This window comes from Setaria italica, chromosome V, assembly GCF_000263155.2.
Source record: "Setaria italica strain Yugu1 chromosome V, Setaria_italica_v2.0, whole genome shotgun sequence".
Taxonomy (NCBI): Eukaryota; Viridiplantae; Streptophyta; class Magnoliopsida; order Poales; family Poaceae; genus Setaria; species Setaria italica.
In genome coordinates, this window is record NC_028454.1 from 41,374,165 (window position 1) to 41,396,184 (window position 22,020).

Sequence of the window (22,020 nt, forward strand, 5' to 3'; positions counted from 1 at the left end):
TTTGGTTAAACAATCCCTAACAAGGTAAAATTTGAGTTTCTAGCTCCGCCACTATTTGCATTTATGTTTTGCAGGCTTACTCTCCACTAGGCGGCTCACCTTGGATGAATGGTAATGTCCTTAAAAAACCGGTCATCATCTCAAGCAGAGAAACTTGGAAAAATTCCTGCCCAAGTGGCCCTGCGTTGGAATATTCAGATGGGTCACAGCGTGCTTCCAAAGAGCGCAAATGCTTGCCGTAGCAGTTTTCCCAATGACGACGAAGCATAACGATTTGCTTATCCTCTTCGCGCCCCTCCTCGTGAATCTCGCCCGCTGATCGAATCCCGATCGTGCTCATGCTCATCATCAAGTTCTTATCGCGGGCAGATCTTCGTCAGTTTGCCTGATCCTGCTGGACCCTGACAGCAAAAAAGAAGGCTAAGGCCCGCCGGACGACGAGGTGTTGTTGCGGGGCACGGCGTGGCGTTAGGTTAGGGGTTGGCTTGCCTGCTATTGCGTGAGGCTTCCTTTAATTTCCCAGCTCGCTTCAATCACCTTTTCGTAGCCGAATCGACCTGTTCGAGTCCGCTGGGCGGACTCGCCGGATTGAAATCGGAGATGGCGTGTGCAGAGAGACTGACCGGAGCGAGGAGCAGCGCGAGCATCAGGCTCACAAATTATGATCTGAAAAAAAGGTTCACAAATTACTTTGAACCACGACGCGAGGAGGGACTTTGGAGCCTTATTTTCTCCAAAATCCATTGCTCATTTTGTAGCCTTTTTTTTTTTTGCATCTTCTGCACTTCTTGCGCTTCCTTCGTAAGAAGACGCGAGCGCGACAGGATGACGGGCCCGGCTGTTATCCCGTCCCTGCTTACGCTGGTGATGCCTGATTGCCTACGCGATGGAGTCTGGGAGACCTCGTGTCTTGTGGATGTGTATCGTGCTGTCGTGCAGCGCCCGTGTTGCTTTGGCGATTTGTTAACACTATCAACAACGCCGGCCGTTTCATGTTAGGCTCTGTCAAATCGGCCTGGATTCGCTGACGCGTCGCTCTTCGAACACTCACGAGTCACGACTCACGACCCACTGCCTCAAATAATGCAGATGCCGTCCCATGCGTTAGGTACCTTACGTAGACACCAAAGATTACGGGACTACGCTACGATAACGACGAAAGAGTTTCTCCAATTCTTTCTTCGATCACGACGGAGATGCCGATCAAATCCAGGTAGCCGCTACCCATAATTTATCGTGTCTGTGCCGTACACCAGCTGACCATCCTAGTAACCGTCACCACCAGTCCACCACGAATTGAAGTGCCCGGCCGAACGAACGAACGCCCACCGCCCGCCGCGCCGGCTGCCGCTGCTCGGTGCTCGTGGACAGCAAGCGTTGCCGGCCGCCCTATATACCAGCGCACACCTATCAATCTCGTGCTGTGTGTGTGACGAAGCGGCCATCGGCCAGTGTGTGTGCGTGAGGCGGAGGAGATGGCGCGGCGCTTCGTGCTCAACACCGGCGCCGAGATCCCCTCGGTGGGGCTCGGCACCTGGCAGTCCAAGCCTGACGTTGTCGGCGACTCCGTCTACGCCGCTGTCAAGGTTCGCGCAGCGTCCACTCGGCCCCATCTCTAGACTCTACCTCATCACGTGCACTGGTCTCTTCAGATTATCTTTACCTGCCGCCCTAGGATCTCTTTGTCTATTCTCGGTTGCTGAATTTTTTTTTAAGACTCGAACGGTTGCTGATTTTCTTTTAAGACTGGGTTGCTGAATTTTTTGCGAGCCCGACCCATTTCCTCTGACAGAATCAATGAAATTGTTTCCGAATCGTGCAGGCAGGATACAGACACATCGATTGTGCCAGGGCTTACCGCAACGAGGAGGAGGTAATCACTCCTGCATTCCAAGCATCACACATCCACAATTCACGAACAGCATTTACAGCTCCAACACTAACTATTACTACATGCTTGTGTGCAATATCGTCTCGATTCATATTGAATAACAAAACAACTAGAGTAAGGAAAAATGTAACATCCATCTTTGTGAATTCAGATTGGTTTGGCGCTGCAAAAGCTGTTTGAAGAGGGTATAGTGAAGCGTGAAGATTTGTTTATCACCTCTAAGTTATGGTAAGATCAAAGCTCTGTGGATGCCCTTAAGAATTTCTTTGCAGTGCAGGTTTAGTGAGTATCCAGATGCCTGTTTGGAGGGTTTAGTCCATGCATCATGTCTAATTAATCTGTAATTGGCTATGTTCTTAGGCATGATCATCATGCTCCAGAAGATGTGCGGGAGTCTCTAGACAAAAGCCTGAACGACTTGCAGCTTGAGTACTTGGATCTTTATCTTGTATGCATCTTCCATTTCAGAATTATATTTCACTACCTAGTTTTTTTTCCTCATCTAGCTTTTGTGTTCTTACTATCTCACTGTGTGTCTGTATTGAATATTGAGATTCTACTCCACTGTTGCACATTGCAATCCTCTTATCTTCCACTAGTATAGAAATGAACTGTACAGCCGGTTAAAAAATAACAGCAGAGTAGGTTTCTGTGTCCAAGTATCATATCAGCACAATTCTGTGCTACTGTTCTCTTGGGGTATTAATCTGGAGTACACTAAACTCAAAACTTTTACCGGGTTCATCAACAAATTTGTGTTATCATGCCCGCCCATTGCTTAGTTATTTAATAGTTTATAACGTGTAAATGGGAAATGTGGTTTCCTCTATATTGTCCATGGATATATGGGTTCCTATTCTTGTAATCTAGTCACACATCCACATGACCACATCCAACTCAAAGAGTTATTTTAAATTATTCACTATTTAAAACTCATGTTCCATATGATTTGCTACAGATTTATATTATGTTTCTAACTTTTGGTGTGGATTAGTTTATTATCTCAAGTTTACTATGGGCATCATTTTTGGCATATTGAATACTAGGAAGATACTATATGTTTGATGACTTTTATTTTTTTATTTTAATTGTATAATGTTATCCTTTGTGGTAGGGTTAGATGATTACCTATTGGAGCTATTTAACCCTGTTTTGATGAATAATAGTTGTTTAATCAGCGTACAATTTTATAGATCCATTGGCCATTTAGAATCAAGAAGGGGACCGGCTTGGGTAACCCTGAAAACTTTGTCCCACCTGACATCCCTGCTACTTGGGGAGCAATGGAAAAGTTATATGATACCGGCAAAGCTCGCGCAATTGGTGTGAGTAACTTCTCAACGAAGAAATTGGGTGACCTGCTTGCCGTAGCTCGTGTACCTCCAGCGGTTAATCAGGTGGAATGTCATCCGGGTTGGCAGCAAACTAAGCTCCATAGCTTTTGTCAGTCAGCTGGTATTCATCTCTCTGTAAGTCTGCAGTACACTTGTATATTTCTCTATCACTTTTAAGGGTTGGCTTGCTTTTTTTAAATGTTCTTATTGCATTTTGCAGGCGTACTCGCCACTAGGTTCACCTGGTACTGCTTGGATGAACGGTGATGTCCTCAAGGAACCGGTCGTCACCTCAATAGCAGATAAACTTGGGAAAACTCCTGCACAGGTGGCCCTGCGCTGGAACATTCAGATGGGTCACAGTGTACTACCAAAGAGCCTGAATGAGCAAAGGATAAAACAAAATCTTGATGTTTATGATTGGTCTATTTCAGATGATTTGCTTACGAAGTTCTCTGAGATTAAGCAGGTTTGTTGATACTCTTTGTGATACTTAAATTGGGACAAAACTCAACTGAAATTTTTATTACTATTACGCATTTTTTATAGGATGAGATGATATGTTGGAATTTCATCATATGAATTCACATGATTTGACTCTACCCTTACTGAATAAATAAATCCATTTGTGTAAATCTCTGCTGTAGAGACTTAGTCTGTTCTTGGTTGAAGCATGATAATTTTCCAGAATCAAGCCTCTACATAGGTCCCCTTTTTGTTGGAGCACGGTTTAAAAAAAAAACTCTTGACCTCTTGATCTCTCCTTTTTTGGGTATCGGACAAAGAAGTTATTTTTTAACTTTGTTGGATATGTTTTTAATAGTGAAGAGTGACTGAGTGAGTGCAACTGCTTTATTTTGTGGCCTTCAGGTTAAGCTGGCCAGAGGCGACTTCACTGTTCATCCACAGAGCGTTTACAAGACCCTTGAAGAGTTCTGGGATGGGGAAATTTAGGAAGGATATTGGAGTTTATCCTGAGCAGGGAGCAACATACATTAGGGCCGGGCCTTCGTATGTCTCTCCACATTTGCGCCCAAGGATTGATGGTTAGTGCTCCTGACTTCCTGAGCCGGCCTGCTATGACTTTGTAAGCGATTTCGTCACTGGTTTGTGGTGTCACCTTGGATGTTGGTTTTGTCTCGTGATTTGTTATCTGGGCAAGCCTCTGGCAGCATGTTATCCTGTGCTACTGCTACCTGTGAGTTTGATTAGCACAGTGCATTTGCGCGTCGCATGCTAATGATGGGTTTGGTTTCGGGATCAAGCCCAATCCGAAGCACGCACAAGGCCACCACCAGGCCATCAGCCCATCACCCACCAGGCCACCACCCCGTCAGGCCGTCACCGTAGTTCCCCGCGCAAAAAAGTTTAGAGGAAACGCGAAACTCCGGCCGCGGCAGGGGCCCTTCCGCTCAAAATGCTCGCCGAGGCCGAGCGCACCCCCGAAGAGCACCAACCGGGCAACCGACGAGACGAGACAGGTTGCCGTCGACGGCAGTTTGCTCGACTGATCTGCCGCCCGGTTTGAAACTTGAAAGCCCCTTCCTCACAGGAGTTGCCCGACGGTGAATCGGTGATCTTCGGCCGGTGGCTGCGTGTCCGCTCCCGATCCTAACGCGCCTTGGAGTACGTCGCCATCGATGATAAAGGTGTGCCTATTTTTTTTTTATCCCGTCACTGCTTACGCTCAGGGATGCCGATGAATCGCCTATTTGGTGAAGCACCGATGGTGCAGAGCGCAGACGATGCCCATCCTCTGCGGTCGTACGTCTCTACGATGCGGACAAGCAGGTCCTCCGGCTCCACATCACTTTCGTTCCGTCTCTAGGCGGGCCTCCGATAGCAAACGATGAACCGAACACCGGCGGGGGACGGCGCGATCGACAAAGAGTAGTTAACCATAATTTTCATGCTCGTGCCCATCGTGTCCTCCACAAAAGACAATATGCTTGGCTCGTTGGGAACCCATGCGTAAAGTTTCGAGTATGCTGTATGTAGAGCCTACCTGCAATAACGATTCCCTTCTAAAAAAAACCCTATATAACGATTCAAATCACCTTACCGAAAAGGAAAAGGGTCACGGCGATTGGTGGAATGCTCCGGAGAGGCTAAAAAAGTCAAAGATCCGATCCCTTGCTGCTTGCTAGTGTGGCCCGTGGCCGGTCGTTGTCGCGGCCGGGGAGGGGACCAGAAACCCCGGCAAGACACTTGGCGCACGCGCACCAGCTAGTCGCAACGAAGGCCCCCGAACGCGCGAGCCACCGGTGCCCGACGCCCACGCCGAGCCGAGCCGACCTCGCCGGCCGCCGCCCTATATAGGCACACCACTCCCTCCTGCGCCCGCCACCACCGCTGCTTCCCTTCCCGTGCTGCGCCCCCCCTCTGCATTCCCCCAATCACTCAGTGTTGCGCGGGTGTGACAGAGCGTGTGGTGGCAGAGACAGACTGATAGAGAGAGAGTGAGGCGGCGATGGCGAGGCACTTCGTGCTCAACACCGGCGCCAAGATCCCCTCGGTCGGGCTCGGCACCTGGCAGTCCGACCCCGGCGTCGTCGGCAACGCCGTCTACGCCGCCGTCAAGGTCCGCAGGCACATTCGCTTCTGCCCCCATTTCTCCCCCCACGTGCTCCTTTATCCAGACAATTTTCCCCAATTTTATCCCTTCGTATAACCTCGTTTCATGATTTAGTGTTTTTTTTCTCTCCGAGGCCATCGAGAATACTATGTAACTGCTTTCGGTTCGTGCAGGCGGGGTACCGACACATCGATTGCGCCAGAGTTTACGGCAATGAAAAGGAGGTAACTGCTAGTACTAACTAGGTTCATCTAAAGCTTTGAATCACTCCTGCGTTGGCTTCCAATAGATTTACGTATTTGTGTGATGCTGCTGTTTGCGTACAACTTGCTATTTATTTTCGTGTGAATACTCTTGACACGTATATATGGATACATACAATGCAAGTTACGCAATTCGCAAGCCATTTTTTTTTTTATCCCAGCAACATATCGCTATACTGGGATTGTTTTTTATTTCTGTAAATCTATTACATCACTTACTTGGGCAGAGAATATCACTCTATGATATGGACTTTGAACCTATTTAGAAAGTAAGGTCCAATTTTAGAAGCTCAACGAACAAATTAGCAGGCATTTACAGCTCACAAGGAGCATTTACCCCTCCTATGTCCTATTATATATGCACTGTGTGCAAAGCTGTCTTGATTTTGGATAGCAGTTGGACTACCAGAAGCCTGATATCCATTTTGTACTATCCAGATTGGTTTGGCGCTGAAAAAGCTATTTGAAGAGGGTGTAGTGAAGCGCGAAGATCTGTTTATCACCTCTAAGCTATGGTAGGCTCAAATCTCTGGTGATATTCCTGTATTTATGTCTCTGCAGTTCAAGTTGAATATACAAATGCCTATTTGAAGTCTTTAACCATTCATGTCTTAACTGATTTCTGGATGGCTATGTTTTCAGGAATGATCATCATGCTCCCGAAGATGTGCCTGAGGCACTAAATGAAAGCCTGAATGATTTGCAGCTTGATTACTTGGATCTTTATCTTGTACGCATCTTTCTATTTGCAGTCATATTTCAGTATCTGATTTCCTCTATTCTGGTCTCTATATCATTAATATTTTGCTTTGAGGGCACTGATATCCCTACTTTTTTTATATTCAACTAAGAAAAATCTCCTCAACAAGCAAGGAACATCTGTCTGAACTACATTATACTTTAAAGTTAATCAGAATTCCCAGCAAAATTATATTATCCATGCCATTATATTTTGTGCTATTTCTATAGTTTATAATGTGGAAAGTGGAAATATGGTTTTCTCTGTCATATGTTGAATATGTCCTTTTCCCTAAGTTTTTCCATTCAGTTAGCCATATTTCATCCATGGATGTTTCTCCATCTTGTTTGGTGTGAATTTGTCTGCAGTTTAGTCACTGCTGCTGTTCGTTTTTGGCAACTTGAATACATTGCAGAAAATATGATATATGTTCAATGATTTGTCAGTTACGTTGTTCAACATTTTTTCTGGTATCTTCAGCTTAGAGCTAGATGATTACATGTTGGAACTGTTTATTGTGGCCTTTACGAATAAACTAAATCTCTGGTCATCTCTGTATTTTGTAGATCCATTGGCCATTTAGAGTGAAGAAGGGAACAAACATCAGCCCTGAAAACTTCATTACACCTGACATCCCTGCTACTTGGGCGGCAATGGAAAAGTTATATGATGCTGGCAAAGCTCACGCCATTGGTGTGAGTAACTTCTCATCAAAGAAATTGGGTGACTTGCTTGCTGTAGCTCGTGTACCTCCAGCTGTTGATCAGGTGGAGTGTCATCCTGGCTGGCAGCAAACTAAGCTCCATAACTTTTGTCAGACTACTGGTGTTCATCTTACTGTAAGTCTAATTGCCTCGTGTATTTTAATCTTACCTTGTGCATTTCCTTATCTCTAAAAGGGCTGGATTGCATTTGCGAAATATTTTTTTTATTTTTGATTTATTTATTCTGTATGTGTTTTGCAGGCTTACTCGCCACTAGGTTCACCTGGTACAACTTGGATGAATGGTAATGTCCTTAAAGAGCCAGTAATCATCTCAATAGCTGAGAAACTTGGGAAAACGCCTGCACAAGTGGCCCTGCGCTGGAACATTCAGATGGGTCACAGTGTATTACCAAAGAGCACGAATGAAGAAAGGATAAAGCAAAACCTTGATGTTTATGATTGGTCTATTCCAGATGATTTGCTTGCAAAGTTCTCTGAGATTAAGCAGGTATATATGCGCTCAGTACCCACAACAATACTTTGATGAGGACAAAATTCCATTAATATATATTGATGATGATAAGTTGATATTTAAAATTACCATGTTATGTTTTTCTTAAAATCATATGATTTGACTATATCCTGATAAACAAATCCATGTGTATATCTCCTTTAGAGAGTCTGTTCACTTGGAGAATGCTAAATTTCTAGGGCTAAGTAGCATTTGTAGTTTTTTTTTGGCTTTCTTGGATCTTGGTAAACTGATGGTTCTGTGACAGGATCCTAGTAAGGGTGCCTGCTTCTTTTTTCCCTTGATAATGCCTGTGCAGAGAAACACATGCAGCTGCAATGTTTGCTATAAAATTTTAACTAAATTGTATTTCAGTGAGATGCTGTCCCCTCCCCTTTACGGTATGCACCCACAAATACCAGCTGAAAGTTTGGCATGCACCCACAGATCATCAACCCCATGACTGAGCTGCCCCTGATATTCTTTGCACACACAACCTTGGGCACTATTTCTTATTTGAAAATGCTGCCACAGTACATACTTTTGCTTCATGATTTGATTGGTAATAAGGTGGGGAAACATTTCCCTCTTAAGATTCTCAAAAAGAGAGAGAGAGAAGAAAAGATGTGTGATTTCAAGAATACTTGCTGTAAAATTTATAAAATGCATCTTTTATCAATGCTTGATTTTTGAATATTGTGAAGCCTGACTGACATGAAAGTGCTTGTTTGTGTTCAACTGTGTGCTACTATGTACTGACACCTAACAAGTCTGGATATAGTGCTGTTTTAATTACACTGTCAGTGTCAGTATTAGCTACCTTGGGTAGAACCAAGTCCACCATCATTGTCTAATGATCATATTTGCTTGCTACATAGGGCAATGCTATTTATTCTGCTATATTGATTCTGACAATTTGTCTATTGCTATTTATTCTGCTATATTTATTCTGACAATTTTATTTTGTGATCTTCAGGCTAGGCTGCTCAGAGGCAACTTCATTGTTGGCCCGCAGAGTGTTTACAAGACCCACGAGGAGCTCTGGGACGGTGAACTTTAGGAAGGATACGTTAGGGTCCGTTGGTTCATTTTTTATCTCTGGATTTGCTTGTCAGAAATGAAGGTTCAGTGCGCGAAAGCCCTGATTCTCCTGTATCACGAACTACGCTGTCGCTTTGGATCTTGGTTTTCTGGTAACCGTGACCGAAGCAGTTAATCTGCTGGCATAATTTGTCCTGTGCTACGTGCTAGTTTGTATCTGCCACTCGAAATTGCATCTACTTAATTTTTCTTTCTGAATTCGATTAACTTGCTAGCCTATGCCTTCGCAAAAAAAAAAAAATGCTAGCCTATGCAAACAAATGAGTGAATGACCGTGCTGGTGCGGTGTTGCCTGCCCCGGTAGCGGTGCGAGGAGCAGCCGCTCTGTGAGCGCGTCTGCACTGCACGTGCAGTGACGAGGCGGAGAGCGAAGCCTCCTCGCGGCTGCGGTCCGGGTTCAGCCGGGGCGGGACTAGCAGCCTCATCGTCGAAGGCTGTCGTTCTCGAGTCTCCACTCTCCAGAATCGGTCCCGTTTACGGCGCATGCGACCTGTGCTCTTCCCGTTCGGCGTGATGAGCTCGTAGCAGTTTTCGTTCTGCACCCTCGTGATTTGTTCAGTGGCATTGCACGCAGGTTAGATTCCGTCCGCAGCCCATATTGGCGTATACATACAGGCCAGGTGCGACTGACATGTGGGCCCCGCGGTTCCGGCATCTTCAGCTCGGGGTCTCCTTGGCCCGCGCGCTCCACTGACCGGGACACGTCAGTCCGTGTCAGATTCCGTCGCGTTGTCATGGGTGGTGGTCTTCACCCCTCCCTGTCAAGTGGTGGTGCCAACTTCCAAACGGTGCCCAGCTCGGCTCCCACCAGGCCACCACCGTCGCTCTCGGCGGCGGAGAGGAGAGAGGCGGAGAGAAAACAAGAGGAAGGAGATGGCCGCCTATTTCACGCTCAACACCGGGGCCCGCATCCCCTCGGTGGGGCTCGGCACCTACAAGGCCGGCCCCGGCGTCGTCGGCGACGCGATCGCCGCCGCCGTCAAGGTCTTATCTCCCTCCCAAACACTTTCTTGTTCCGAGCTTTACACCCGCTTTTGCTGTTCCGAGCTTGTTTTGCTCAGAAGCATGCTCTGCACGCGTGCTGCTTCAGAGCCCGGGCCTTGATTGTTGATTCTGCTTGCTTGCTCGTCATGGCAGGCCGGGTACCGGCACATCGACTGCGCGTCCCTGTACAACAACGAGAAGGAGGTAGCACTAATCTATCCCATAAATCGCGTGGCAAAGTGCCACCTCAATTTTACGAATTCCTGTGTCATTTTCTGTTGGTGCAAATCGGTAAACCTTTTTGTGTGCCTAGATTGGTGTTGCTCTGAAGAAAGTCTTCGCTGATGGCGTCGTCAAGCGAGAAGACCTGTTCGTCACCTCCAAGATATGGTATTGATTCTCTTGGAGTTACCACTGAAGCTCAGCTGCTCAGGGTATTGATTCCCATTTAGTCACTTGCTCCTGTCCATCAATCTCGTCACAACCGGAGAATCAAGCTTTGCAGGTGCAGCGATCTCGCACCCGAAGACGTTTCGCTGGCAATCGACAGCACTCTGAATGATTTGCAGCTGGATTATCTTGATCTGTACCTGGTAAATTGACTATTTACAGTACAACATTGGGCAAAAAAAAAAGGCTTGCCATTTCGTCTTGGTACTGACAGGTGACAACTTTGGGATCTCTGTAGATTCACTGGCCCTTTCAGATCAAGAAAGGCAGTGAAATCAGCCGTGAGAACTTCATCCAGTTCGACATGCCCAAGACCTGGCAAGCAATGGAGAAGCTGTACGATTTTGGCAAAGCTCGCGCGGTCGGCGTGAGCAATTTTACGACGAAGAAGTTGGCCGATTTGCTTGCTTTAGCCCGTGTTCCTCCCGCCGTTAATCAGGTGGAGTGCCACCCCGGCTGGCAACAAGCGAAACTCAGATCGTTCTGCCACTCCACTGGAGTTCATTTCTCTGTAAGTCAACATGATTTGAAGCTTTATACTTGGCATGTAAAGATTCTGGGCACCGTGCTCATGTTCTTTCTTCAGGCGTATGCGCCGCTGGGCAGGATGAAAGTCGTTGCAAATAACCCGGTGGTGACATCAATAGCCGAGAGCTTGGGGAAGACTCCGGCGCAAGTTGCTCTACGGTGGGGGATCCAACAGGGTCAGAGCGTGCTTCCTAAAAGTGCCAATGAGTCAAGGTTGAAGGAGAACATCGACCTGTTTGGTTGGTCTATTCCTGAGGAACTGTGTGCCAAGTTTTCTGAAATTGAACAGGTAAAGCCCCTTTTCAGTTGTTTAGCTGAGGTGCATAAAATGCATTTTCTTAACTCTACTTTTCATCAGTAAAATTTGGATATGTGCAAGTCTGCATATATAAGGTTTGTAACATAGAAGTACTTCAGTTTAATAGAACGCCATAACTAACACATAAGTATATGACTGCTTTGCTTACTGATTTTATATGAAAAATTGAGAATTGATAGAACTGCAACTGAAATATGTCTTCTTCATGGTGAACAGGTTAAGCAAATCAGAAACGATTCCTTCGTGCACCCTCAGGGTATGTACAAAACAATTGAGGAGCTCTGGGACGGTGAGATATGAATGAAAATCATCGCCGGTATGAAATCGAATCCGTGACCAGTGTAATACTGAAGCTCGACATTTCCAAAGCTTTCGACTCTGTGCGTTGGGACTACTTGCTAGACCTACTGCAACGCCGAGGATTTCCGCCAAGATGGAGAAGCTAGGTCACAACTTTACTAAGCACCGTCACATCCAAGGTCCTCCTGAATGGCACGTCGGGAGAGGACATCTAGCATGGCAGAGGCCTCCGATAAGGGGACCTGCTATCACCGTTTCTTTTCGTCCTAGCAATCGACCCTCTGCAAAAATTACTGCACCTTGCGACTAAAAATAGGGCTATGTTGAAACTAAGAGGTAAAAGTGCTCAGCTACGCCTATCTTTATACACGGACGACACAGCAATTTTCATAAACCCGACAACAGCAAACGTGCGGAACATCAAAGACCTGCTGGACAGATTTGGACGTGTCCCAGGCCTAAGCACTAACATTTAGAAAAGCTCGATGGCTCCCATCCGTTGCAACGGAATCAACCTAGATTTGATCCTAGCTCCCTTCCCGGCAGCCAAAACATCATTTCCAATCAAATACCTGGGCCTACCTCTCTCTCTTTGGGCAGACTGCAAAAAGTTCACTTCCAGACACTCTCCGACAAAGTGAGTGCAAGGTTAGCCAACTAGGCTGGCAAGCTGCTCACCCCTGCCAACTAGGTTGGCAAGCTGCTCACCCCAGTAGGTAGAACACTAGTCAGAGCGATCCTTTCTTCGCAGTCGATTTACTACATCTCCGCCCTGAATGCTCCAGCGTCAATACTAGAAGAAATTGACAGACAACAAAAGTGTTTCCTTTGGATCGGCACGGACCAGATCGCGGGAGGGAAGTGCAAGGTTGCATGGCGCACAGCATGCAAGCCAACTAAATTGGGTGGCCTAGGAATTCTACATCTAAAGAAGTTCGCAAGAGCCCTAAGACTACGCTGGCTATGGCACGAATGGAAAGAGCCGCGCAAACCATGGGTCGACATGCCAACACCGTGTAATGAGAGAGATAGAACTCTGTTCGCTTCAGCAACGACCATCACGTTAGGAGACGGGAAGAAGGCTAAATTCTGGGAGTCGGCTTGGCTGCAAGGGGAGGCATCGAAAAATATTGCGCCGGCGGTGTACGAAATATCAAAAAGAAAGAAAAGAATGGTCAAGGACGCATTAACAATAGACAGGTGGATATCAGACATTAACGTGGCTATCATTTCGTCACCCACACACCTATCAGAATTCACTTTACTCCCACACACCTATCAGAATTCACTTTACTCTGGGCTCGAACAAGATCAATTCAACTAAACCAAGGAACGCTGGACTCCATAACCTGGAATTTGACCAAGCACAGTGAGACACAACTACTTCGGCATACATGGCGCAGTTCCAATCTTCGACACCCTCCGACATGGAGTGCCTCATCTGGAGAACTTGTGCACCGCCCAAGTGTAAATTTTTCTCATGGCTGGTCTATCAAAATCGGCTATGGACAGAGGACCGACTGATAATTAGAGGTTGGTCCAACCAAAAGGTTTGCATGCTCTATCACTCGCACAACGAAACACTCCTACATCTCCTTACGCAATGCCGATATACTATACGAGTCCAGGATAAAATATTTGAGTGGACGGCTGCACACGTACCTGCTAGAGGGGATTGGTCTCAATTCCAAACCGTTGGCCAATGGTGGGCACATATAGCTGAAGGGATTACGATCTCTGATCATCCTAGTATCTTGGGAAGTTTGGAAGGAACGCAATACTAGAGTTTTCCAACGCAAGTTCTAAAGTCTGGAACAAATACTCGGCAAGATCAAGGAGGAGGTGCGATGTTGGATCTTGACCGGCGCAAAACATCTAGGCTCTATATGCCAATTGGGAGAGTGACCACTTTTCACTTTTCTTTCTTTGATACGACTGTACATATTTCAGTGATACCTTTTTTCCTATTTTTTATTGGCTTAGGCCTTGTAACTCTCTCTTTTATTAATTAATACAAGCCTACAGTTTCAAAAAAAAAATCCATGCCACGAAATAGGCACACTTTTGTCTTTGAAGGGAAAATAATAAAGAAGTAGGTATCATGCCGTCGTAGTGAAGTTCGTTCAAAAAGAAACGAGCATCGCGTGCATTTTGTTGCAATTTTTTGTTTGGCAGGATTAAGTGACGTCAGCATTGTTGCATGGTCCGCATGAGGATCCAGTGACGAGGCTAGGAATAAAGCATAGAACAGACAAATTTACAACACTACGAGTACTCTCCTTTTTCTTTCTGCTCTAGTGGCTAGTGCACGTTTTATCGATGGCTTTGATCGTAGCTTTTAGACAATGCAGTAGTGAATAGTCACATCCCGGTCTAGCCAAGTTTCTATTACATTATCTCAGCTGTTCAGCACATAGCTGATCACGGAGCTAGCTTTGGGCATAGCATAGCCCTTTTATTCCATAATAAACACAGTGATAACTGGTGAGAAAAGCATCGAGCGGCAACACTGATTTCTTCTCTGAAGCCGAAAGAGAAGGCAAGCTAGATAATCAGCATTTGCCGGCATTCAGATCACCACACCCCCAAGTTATGCAACAACAGTCGCAGGCGTGCAGCGGCGCTGGCAGAAGTTGGTGAGCAAGTCGGCGCACCGGTAGACGGGCGGTTCCTGGCTGATGCTGCTGCCGTCGGCAGTGTACCTGACGCATTTCCTGCACGCCGGGTGGCACCCGCGCTCCGAGAAGTCCATGCAATTGCACTGCGGCGGGTACATCAGGAGGCACAGGCCGCACTTGTCGCAGCACGGCCACGCCCTCGCGTTTGTGTCCATGGCGAACGCCGCGCCTCCTTCCTCCTCCTCGCTTCCTGCGGCAACCAGTTGAGCCAAAGTAACCGTGCGTCTCCCAGCTAATAACAAGTGGTTCTGAAAAATTGGGGGAGGAGTTCTCTCACCTTTGCAGAGTGGCAGAGTTGCGAGGACGGCGAGAACAGCCAGTGCGACGAGCAACACCTGAGGCCTACTCATGTTTGTTTCTCCTTGCAAGAACGAACAGGAACAGCCAGTGTGGCGAGTCTGTTGCTTGGATTTCCCTGCTACCGTCAGGCCATCTTGTAGGAGGGATGCCCGTCAGGCCGTCACAGCTGTGTGCTGCCCCGCTTGCTTGCGCACAGAGAAAGTGATGAGAAGGGAGCAAAATGACAAATAGTAAAAAAGTGGGTGCTTAGAAGAGGACGTATGACACGTCTAACAGTTGGCACGAGCAAGAGCAAGCACTACGGAACGATGGACCGCATCATCGTTCCTCATCCATCGACGGATCGACCTTTTTTTTCTCCCCAAGAACTATCTCCCCGCTGAGGCATTTCTCGGGTATAACGAAAATAACGACATCTTAGAGTAAGAATTGTAATGGCACGCTTCAAATATTGCAAATAGGCTGCCTGGCCAAATGTTACATTAAATCATTTCAGCACATAGCTTTGAGCATACCACAGCCCATTATTCCAGAAACACAGTTTACAGTAAGGAACGACGAGCAATCATCACTTTTATTTCCCCTCTGGTCTCTGCATCTTGAGCAAGTATTCAGCCGACCGCCCAAGTACTATGCACCAGCTGCTGCAGGCGTGCAGAAGTTGGTGATGACTCCAAATCATGCGGCCGGCGTGCAGCGGCGAGTTGGTGATCATGTCGGCGCAACGGAAGACCTCGCTGCCGTCGTCATCGCTGGACTCCTGCACGCCGAGTGGCACCCGCGGGGCGACGAGTCCGCGCACCGGCACCTGGGCGGGAAGGACCTGGTGCGCACGCTGCAGGTGTCGCAGCACGGCCACGCGCTCCCCCATCCCGTTCCCAATTCACTATGTGCATAAACGATACTTCCGGCACCATGCGTATTGCTTATCCGGCTCATAAGAAATCTAATCAGATGCATTTTGTTAAAAAAAATACATTATTGCTTGACGACAATGGTAGCTGGTTGCAGGCTTGCAGCTTTGCTCTCAGTACAACCTTTGGCTTTTCGCATGGGGGGTCACGACCCAAAAGTTACGGTGACTGTAATGGCAATCAGATTAGTACAAATACATCTCCTTTCACCTTGCATTGAGAAGTATTTCCATATCTGAGAAACTAATGCATCTCTAGTAATCTCTCTCGTCGTTGCGTCTTGCACTTTGCACTTGCACGGGCTCTCATCAAGTCCTCAAGGTGCCGTGAAAAACTTGCACTGAACCTCTCTGGTCTTGTGGTTTGGGCAAAAAATATAGTTGCACAGCCCACCCAACTCCTTCGATAAAAACGAGCCCATACAGGAAAGCCCAAGTTACCCGGCCCAACTCTTACGTGTATTTATGATCACTTTTGTAGTGCGCATCGCTTTTTCAAAAATTACGGTTTGGTATAAATAAATGCGAGCCGGCTTACATCCAGCATCTGAATATTGTCAAAAAGGTACTTAGATTGAACCAAATCAAGCTGCCAATAACATACTCACTAGTCACTATAAAGAAAATCAACACCAATACTACCAAAAAAATCAATACCAATAACAAAGTCACCATAAAGAAGATGCTCGAGGCGCATTTTTCACATCCTTGTTCAGTATCTTTCCTTGTTCGCTCCAGAATAGCTTTACACAACCTTTACACATACTTTCTCCCAAACTTTCGAAACGAGATAAGCTAAAACTACGGTGGAAACTGGACACTGAGATATATCTCCATGACTCCATCCAATGATATCTACAGAGTTGCAGTCCGACGAGAAGCAAGGAGGAGGTATCCTGGCGAATTCTCCCGCAAGAAAAAGGCCCAGAGAGTACATTTCAAAAAAAAAGAAAAGAAAAAGGCCCAGAGAGCAGCACTGACAGTTTTGACACTTGCACTATCCTTTTATGAAAAGTCTGCACCGAAGGGAAAAAAAAGCCCAAGATTAGGACACAGGCTAATGCAGGGTGCTCCCACATCACCTACAACAGTCAACCATCGCAGGGTGCCCACCAATAGACAACAGGCATATCTGCTATGATGCGCTCACATAACACGTTGCAGCATTCTAAAACATGCAGCGGTCTCCAAGCTAATATTCAGGAAGGCACTCACATGGAACAAACAAAGAAGACAATCACAGCTCACTGTAATTCCGCCATACTGCTCGAAATTCCTCCCTGAATGTGTTCAAACGTGCTTTCAGATTAGGCGTTCTGAAGCTGGCATGAAGCAAGGTTGCTGCAAGGCAGAAATTCAGCTGTCAGGCACATCGTGGTGTATACAATTTACTTCAAAATTCTAAACATCTAGTTGGGCTTACCAAGCAGACCAATAAGTAGGGCCCACAAAACCGTGAGGAGGCTGCATGAAGTCAACCAGAGCATGCAGCTAACTGAAACATGCAGTTGATATTTGATTTTTTCTTGTCTGTCGTGACTGAAAATTTTCTAATCTAGGGTGAAGAATGTTAGGTATGGAGGAAGCTGTGCCTATGCTACCAACCTGCGGAAAACAACAGGACAAGGACCCACCGAGGTCGACCACAGATATGAATTGATCTTCTTTTACTTGGTCGGCCTCGGATGACAGGCCTGAAATTGTCATTTCTAGCATTAGCATATCTTCCAGAGATTCAGGACAAAACAAGAATATCAAAGAGTTATTGGAGGGGGGAAAACAAGATCCTCACGTTGTGGGTGGCCTCATCTTTGCAGCTAAGTGTGGTGAAAATTGTCTGACACTCCTTGTGACTTTCTCATTGAAAGTAACCGCAAAACTGCAATCTCAGACATGAGAATTATCATTGTTCTCAGTGATGAGAGCATTCTATATGGAGGGGAAAATAAATAATTTATAACAGAAAAAACACAATTGGACAAAACGAGGGAGCTGTCGGTTAATAACAATGAGCACTTTATCGGAAGTAAATGTTACGGATAACCTAATCCTATTTCATCTGTCAATAATAAAAGATGCTTAATAGATTCAAAAGGAAAGACGTTGATAACACTTATGCTCTTTTTAGTTGGAATGGAAGGGAATGAACAGAAGTACTCATTAATCACTAAAACAGAAGTACTTATAAGTGAAGAGAAGAACCACGAATGCTGTACCAGCATATCAATAAACTAAACAGTTCTGTTAAGTAAAACAAAATGGTGTAATAATTAATCCGGACCATCAGAGGCTCTAGCCATCTAAAGTTATTAAGTGTGCAGTAGAATCAAAGCCATATTCAACAATTATATTATCATGATCATTGGAGAATGAAGCTGTATGAAAGTTTGTATTTGAACCAGGAATCCGGTACCAAAAGAGTGAAAGTTATCAGAAAATAACTGTGATGTATCTCAAGCATATCGTAATAAGATCAGCTCAAATAAGCTAACACACTCCCTTAACATCTGATTCAATCACGGAGGCAGAGTTTGTAGTATATTTAAGCCTACTGGAAAAAAGAAACTATGAGAAATGCCCAAGGCTCCAAGCAGTACCCCTTCTCAAAATGTAAGGCACAGTTTGAGCCGGTGTGGGCTCTAACACCACATTTTGACGGTTGACATCCCATATATTACAATGTTCGTGACTGTGAAATTGATATCATATGAAAGTACTTTCAAATATGAATCTAATGATATCAAATTTGTATAGTATAATCTGTAAACTCAAAGGCTAAGTGTCAATCAAAGATTGAAAAGTTCAAACATTGGATTGAGTGCGCACCTTACAAAAAGAAGAGGGAGTATTTCACAGCAAAAGATACATAGGAGTGTAATTAATGACTGTCGCGCGGAGTAATTTTATTTGTGAGAATATGGAGAGAGAAAAAACAGCCCTTCATTCAATTTTAGCATATGATGTATAATGCAAAACAAACAAACTGTAGTATTTCAATCATGCTACAAAGATGCGTCACTGATTCTACTTAAAATGTTGCATTTTTTTAACTTTCTTTTTAACTCTGAAAAAAAGAGCAAGAAGATTACAGATTTGTATATTCAAATTATTGTTTCAAGAATGTGAATTTGATGTTTTCCTTTTCAACACAATACTAAACCTCGCATGGGAATACAGAGACCAAAGCCATAAAGTCACCGGAAGCTAACTACATGGCAATTATGCACTTAAATTTGTAATACAAGGTCACCTTAACTTAAATATTCAGTTGAAAGTGGTTTGCTAAGCATGAAAATGCTTTCCAGACTTTCAGATCATGGGGAGAATAGTGTATAGAATTAAGAACACTCCATGAACCATATTGTAAGCATAATATGAACATTTCAGCGCAAGTTAAAATCACCTGTCATTGAGAAATGCAATGCTGAGGCCAGTTGCTAAAGCTGCAAGGATTGCAACTGGCTTCCTAAGAAAGCCCATTCCTGCAGATGCAAGACGCAGTCATGCAGGAGGAATAAAAAACAAAATCCAAGCTAAATAGCAGAAGAAGAGCAATTCTGCCACACATAGGTGTTGTTACCTACCAAGAATGAACATAACCAAGATGAAGTAGTTCGTCCGGTAGCTGTAAAGGAGCAAAACAGATGGAAAGGAGACTTGATAAGATATAAATGGAATGGTAAAAATATGGTATACTAGTACAAATCAGTTCATAATTTAAACTAGCTTGTCAAATTCCTAAGTTTCCCCCATGTATCTTGACACTTAGGAACGCCTTCTACTCATCCATCAATATAATCAAAGTATATATCACAGTCACACATTCCTCAATCATAAGCTGCCACTTGAGAACAAGCTTTCTGAGAAAACATTTTAGCCAGATAGTAAAAAATTTCGAAGCCTATCGTTGCGATAAAATATCAAATATCTTATGGCAAGTAGTTTAAGGCTCTTCTAAGTACCAAACTCAAATCTCAAGCAGACAAGCACCGTACCACACTATAATGACGTTTAGATTCAACATGTTAAACTCCAAAGTAGCTAGTACTCGTTCGAAAGCAGATCAGTGACAACCATCAATCATATATGTAACCTCTCTCCACTAGTTGCTGCACCATTCCGTATGAACTAACGAGAGTTGATAGCTCATCGTCGGTCCTGACCCAGCAAGGTCCACTTGAATACGCAACCCCACTCTAAACCACCCAAACTTTCATGAGATGAACCAATCTACCTCGCCGATTCTTCGATTGGTGATAAGATAAGCATCAAGCCATACAAGTGGGGAGATTCGGGTGGCGGATCGTACTAGTAGAGGTTGCATTTGAGGCGGCTGGTCCACTTGGAGTAGGATCGGGGGGCGGTGAAGCGGGAGAAGAACTCAGAGACAGGGCGCGGCGGCGTCGACCAGTCCACCTCCCGCAGCGCGTCCACCAGGTCCTCCGCCGTCACAGAGCTCCAATCCATCGCTTCCGCTTCCGCTGCCGCCGCCGCCGCCTACGAGGTCGCCGTCGACTCCGGAGTCCAGCGGGGAGACGGCGACAGTTCTAGATGGTTCGATGTGAACTGGGAACGGTGGGCCCGTGCCGTTCGGCCTTCGGCGACTCGGCTTCGGACCGAAGCCCTGTGATGACGAGAAGTCGAGAACTACACACGACTGCACAAATTTACGGCCTTCCAGTTGAGGATCAGCGGTTGAGATCGAGGGTGCTTCAGGCCCTGGTAGGAACTTGCTACTTGATATCTTCCATTCTTCCTATACGCTGAGCATTTCATCAAAATTGAATTCGAAAAAAGCAGGGACACTTCACATGGATTGGGTTTGCAAGGACTTCTTTTAAGAATACGCTGATCATCTCATAAAAATGGCCGAAAAGCAAGGGCGAAGCCAGAAGATTTAAGTACCGGTGTCAGGGTAGAGTAATCTTATTTTTCTATGGGGTCATTTCATATAAACAACGGTGATCAAAGGGCATTCGCAGGTAGTCATCGCGGTCGCCGGACCCCGATGGATGGCTGCAGCTCCGCCCCTGTCGGAAAGAGAGACGAACGAGAACGAGAGAACAGAAGACTACAGAAGACTAGAACTAACGCAAAACCCTGGATCAAAAGGAAGACACCAAGAAACTCAAGCGTTAGCTAAATAGGCTCAAGTAATCCAGGTGCACTCCAAAAAAAAAATTTAATGTAACTGGTATCATTGATCCACTCAGGTCTATATGTTCTTGTATTTTGCGTTACCAATCCTGGATGGAAAAAACAAATCTAGACACGGCTCATCTCTATGTAACACTAGATGGTAGCAACATTGATGGATCTAATGCGTCAATGGGTATCGACAAAACATTACTAAGCGTGCTTTAGCTCTTGAGCTATTGGCTAAGTTGAGCTTGAAGCAATACCATGGTCCATGGCTATTCAAGTTTGTATTGTTGGTACTGCGTATCATAAAGTCGTAAAATTGTACGCTTCGATATTTATGACCCTTGCCTTATACTAACGTGAATGGAATACAGCTAGTCAATGAAATATTTTAGATCCTAACAGTGAGTTTTACATGTTATGTTTTTTAGAGAGGGTGCTGTTTATACCATTTCCTAGACTTTTGTAGCAAAAACACTATGCCAACTCTTTTTCTATGATATAAGCGTGCTTTACGCTTCTGCTTTCATACCTAAACTTATTATTCCCACAATGAAGTTGCAACAAAGAAAACACCAACCTGTACGCTGGTAAGACAACCAGACCTAAAAGAATATTAGAACAGAAAAAATGAACATGAAAGTTAAGACAACCAGATCTTTCGGTCAAACAAAAAAAAAACAACCAGACTAAAAGAAACATTATTATAGAAAAGACTAAAATTATAGAAAAATGAAAAATAACTTTGTCTGAGCCCAGGTTCGAACTGGGGACCTTTAGTGTGTGAGACTAACGTGATAACCAACTACACCACCCAGACGATTGTGTTATGCGAGCTTCGTTATAGGTATATAAAAAAATGTAATAAAAAGGCAATCCAAACTACACCACCCAGATGATTCTCTTTGGATCTTGGTTGTGGTCCCTACACTACCGTATATGCTCTAAGCGTAGATCACGGGTGAAAAGTTCGTGCTAGCTCCCAAAATCCACTTGTCATCACCAATGCGCGAGGAACCTTTCCCCTTCCCGCATAATCAGGCGGCGCTTGATCCCGCCGAATCCCGCGAGGCAACGTGGTGCGCGCATGTGCACACAGCTCTGACGCCCTGAAGACTCCTGCAGGTGGAGACAACAGAAGAGGACCTGAGCTAGACCACCAGATTTGCAGGCTGATCGCCGCCATGTTAGGCTCCTTGATTATTTTATTTATCTTTGAGTGCTGCACTAATCTGATCTTTCCTCCCATGATTAGTGGAGTGCAAAGTAGTTTAACCACTGGTGGT

The 22,020-nt window shown here is 45.3% G+C and overlaps 5 protein-coding genes and 1 non-coding gene across 7 annotated transcripts; 3 read left to right on the forward strand and 3 right to left on the reverse strand.

Annotated features, from left to right (window-relative positions):
* Nucleotides 1–1,398: 1,398 nt before the first annotated feature.
* Nucleotides 1,399–4,377, forward strand: LOC101773129 (NADPH-dependent aldo-keto reductase, chloroplastic). The gene is made up of 7 exons (XM_004970510.2): nt 1,399–1,586; nt 1,823–1,873; nt 2,043–2,119; nt 2,252–2,339; nt 3,085–3,360; nt 3,446–3,694; nt 4,096–4,377. Exons 1-7 carry the CDS (start codon nt 1,476–1,478, stop codon nt 4,177–4,179), a joined length of 936 nt encoding a protein of 311 aa, XP_004970567.1. The 5' UTR covers nt 1,399–1,475; the 3' UTR covers nt 4,180–4,377.
* Nucleotides 4,378–5,462: 1,085 nt separating this feature from the next.
* Nucleotides 5,463–9,327, forward strand: LOC101773538 (aldo-keto reductase family 4 member C10). Its single transcript, XM_004970511.4, has 7 exons — nt 5,463–5,806; nt 5,974–6,024; nt 6,502–6,578; nt 6,706–6,793; nt 7,369–7,641; nt 7,768–8,016; nt 8,996–9,327. The coding sequence occupies exons 1-7, from the start codon at nt 5,696–5,698 to the stop codon at nt 9,077–9,079; spliced, it is 933 nt and encodes a 310-aa protein (XP_004970568.1). The 5' UTR covers nt 5,463–5,695; the 3' UTR covers nt 9,080–9,327.
* Nucleotides 9,328–9,894: 567 nt separating this feature from the next.
* LOC101773952 (NADPH-dependent aldo-keto reductase, chloroplastic) lies at nt 9,895–12,068 on the forward strand. The gene is made up of 7 exons (XM_004970512.3): nt 9,895–10,104; nt 10,258–10,308; nt 10,418–10,494; nt 10,610–10,697; nt 10,793–11,065; nt 11,141–11,371; nt 11,618–12,068. The coding sequence occupies exons 1-7, from the start codon at nt 9,994–9,996 to the stop codon at nt 11,699–11,701; spliced, it is 915 nt and encodes a 304-aa protein (XP_004970569.1). The 5' UTR covers nt 9,895–9,993; the 3' UTR covers nt 11,702–12,068.
* A 2,064-nt stretch (nt 12,069–14,132) lies between these two features.
* LOC101774346 (Bowman-Birk type trypsin inhibitor) lies at nt 14,133–14,825 on the reverse strand. Its single transcript, XM_004970513.3, has 2 exons — nt 14,657–14,825; nt 14,133–14,569 (listed from the first exon to the last, which is right to left on the reverse strand). The coding sequence occupies exons 1-2, from the start codon at nt 14,727–14,729 to the stop codon at nt 14,292–14,294; spliced, it is 351 nt and encodes a 116-aa protein (XP_004970570.1). The 5' UTR covers nt 14,730–14,825; the 3' UTR covers nt 14,133–14,291.
* A 1,421-nt stretch (nt 14,826–16,246) lies between these two features.
* LOC101774750 (PRA1 family protein A1) lies at nt 16,247–20,210 on the reverse strand. Of its 2 annotated transcripts, XM_004970515.3 has the most exons (8): nt 19,902–20,210; nt 19,177–19,217; nt 18,996–19,074; nt 17,385–17,471; nt 17,198–17,286; nt 17,016–17,087; nt 16,808–16,933; nt 16,247–16,608 (listed from the first exon to the last, which is right to left on the reverse strand). In XM_004970515.3, exons 1-7 carry the CDS (start codon nt 20,057–20,059, stop codon nt 16,830–16,832), a joined length of 630 nt encoding a protein of 209 aa, XP_004970572.1. In that variant the 5' UTR covers nt 20,060–20,210; the 3' UTR covers nt 16,247–16,608; nt 16,808–16,829. The 2 variants fall into 2 exon arrangements, with proteins under 2 accessions (XP_004970572.1, XP_004970571.1); XM_004970514.3 differs by having other exon boundaries at nt 16,247–16,933.
* A 1,270-nt stretch (nt 20,211–21,480) lies between these two features.
* TRNAV-CAC lies at nt 21,481–21,554 on the reverse strand. The gene has a single exon. It is a non-coding gene; the product is annotated as a tRNA-Val (tRNA).
* Between the last annotated feature and the right edge of the window lie 466 nt (nt 21,555–22,020).

Excerpts from the sequence above, each read along its gene's own strand:
- LOC101773538 (XM_004970511.4), top strand. The coding sequence starts at position 5,696 with ATGGCGAGGCACTTCGTGCTCAACACCGGCGCCAAGATCCCCTCGGTC. Across the intron at positions 6,025-6,501 it reads TTTACGGCAATGAAAAGGAG|ATTGGTTTGGCGCTGAAAAA; the intron begins GTAACTGCTAGT and ends TGTACTATCCAG. Across the intron at positions 6,579-6,705 it reads TTTATCACCTCTAAGCTATG|GAATGATCATCATGCTCCCG; the intron begins GTAGGCTCAAAT and ends CTATGTTTTCAG.
- LOC101773952 (XM_004970512.3), top strand. The coding sequence starts at position 9,994 with ATGGCCGCCTATTTCACGCTCAACACCGGGGCCCGCATCCCCTCGGTG. Across the intron at positions 10,309-10,417 it reads TGTACAACAACGAGAAGGAG|ATTGGTGTTGCTCTGAAGAA; the intron begins GTAGCACTAATC and ends TTGTGTGCCTAG. Across the intron at positions 10,698-10,792 it reads ATTATCTTGATCTGTACCTG|ATTCACTGGCCCTTTCAGAT; the intron begins GTAAATTGACTA and ends GGATCTCTGTAG.
- LOC101774750 (XM_004970515.3), bottom strand. The coding sequence starts at position 20,059 with ATGGATTGGAGCTCTGTGACGGCGGAGGACCTGGTGGACGCGCTGCGG. Across the intron at positions 17,472-18,995 it reads ATTGCATTTCTCAATGACAG|TTTTGCGGTTACTTTCAATG; the intron begins GTGATTTTAACT and ends CTGAGATTGCAG. Across the intron at positions 16,934-17,015 it reads CCTACTTATTGGTCTGCTTG|CAACCTTGCTTCATGCCAGC; the intron begins GTAAGCCCAACT and ends TCTGCCTTGCAG.
- LOC101773129 (XM_004970510.2), top strand. The coding sequence starts at position 1,476 with ATGGCGCGGCGCTTCGTGCTCAACACCGGCGCCGAGATCCCCTCGGTG. Across the intron at positions 2,340-3,084 it reads AGTACTTGGATCTTTATCTT|ATCCATTGGCCATTTAGAAT; the intron begins GTATGCATCTTC and ends ACAATTTTATAG. Across the intron at positions 3,695-4,095 it reads AGTTCTCTGAGATTAAGCAG|GTTAAGCTGGCCAGAGGCGA; the intron begins GTTTGTTGATAC and ends TGTGGCCTTCAG.
- LOC101774346 (XM_004970513.3), bottom strand. The coding sequence starts at position 14,729 with ATGAGTAGGCCTCAGGTGTTGCTCGTCGCACTGGCTGTTCTCGCCGTC. Across the intron at positions 14,570-14,656 it reads AACTCTGCCACTCTGCAAAG|GAAGCGAGGAGGAGGAAGGA; the intron begins GTGAGAGAACTC and ends TGGTTGCCGCAG.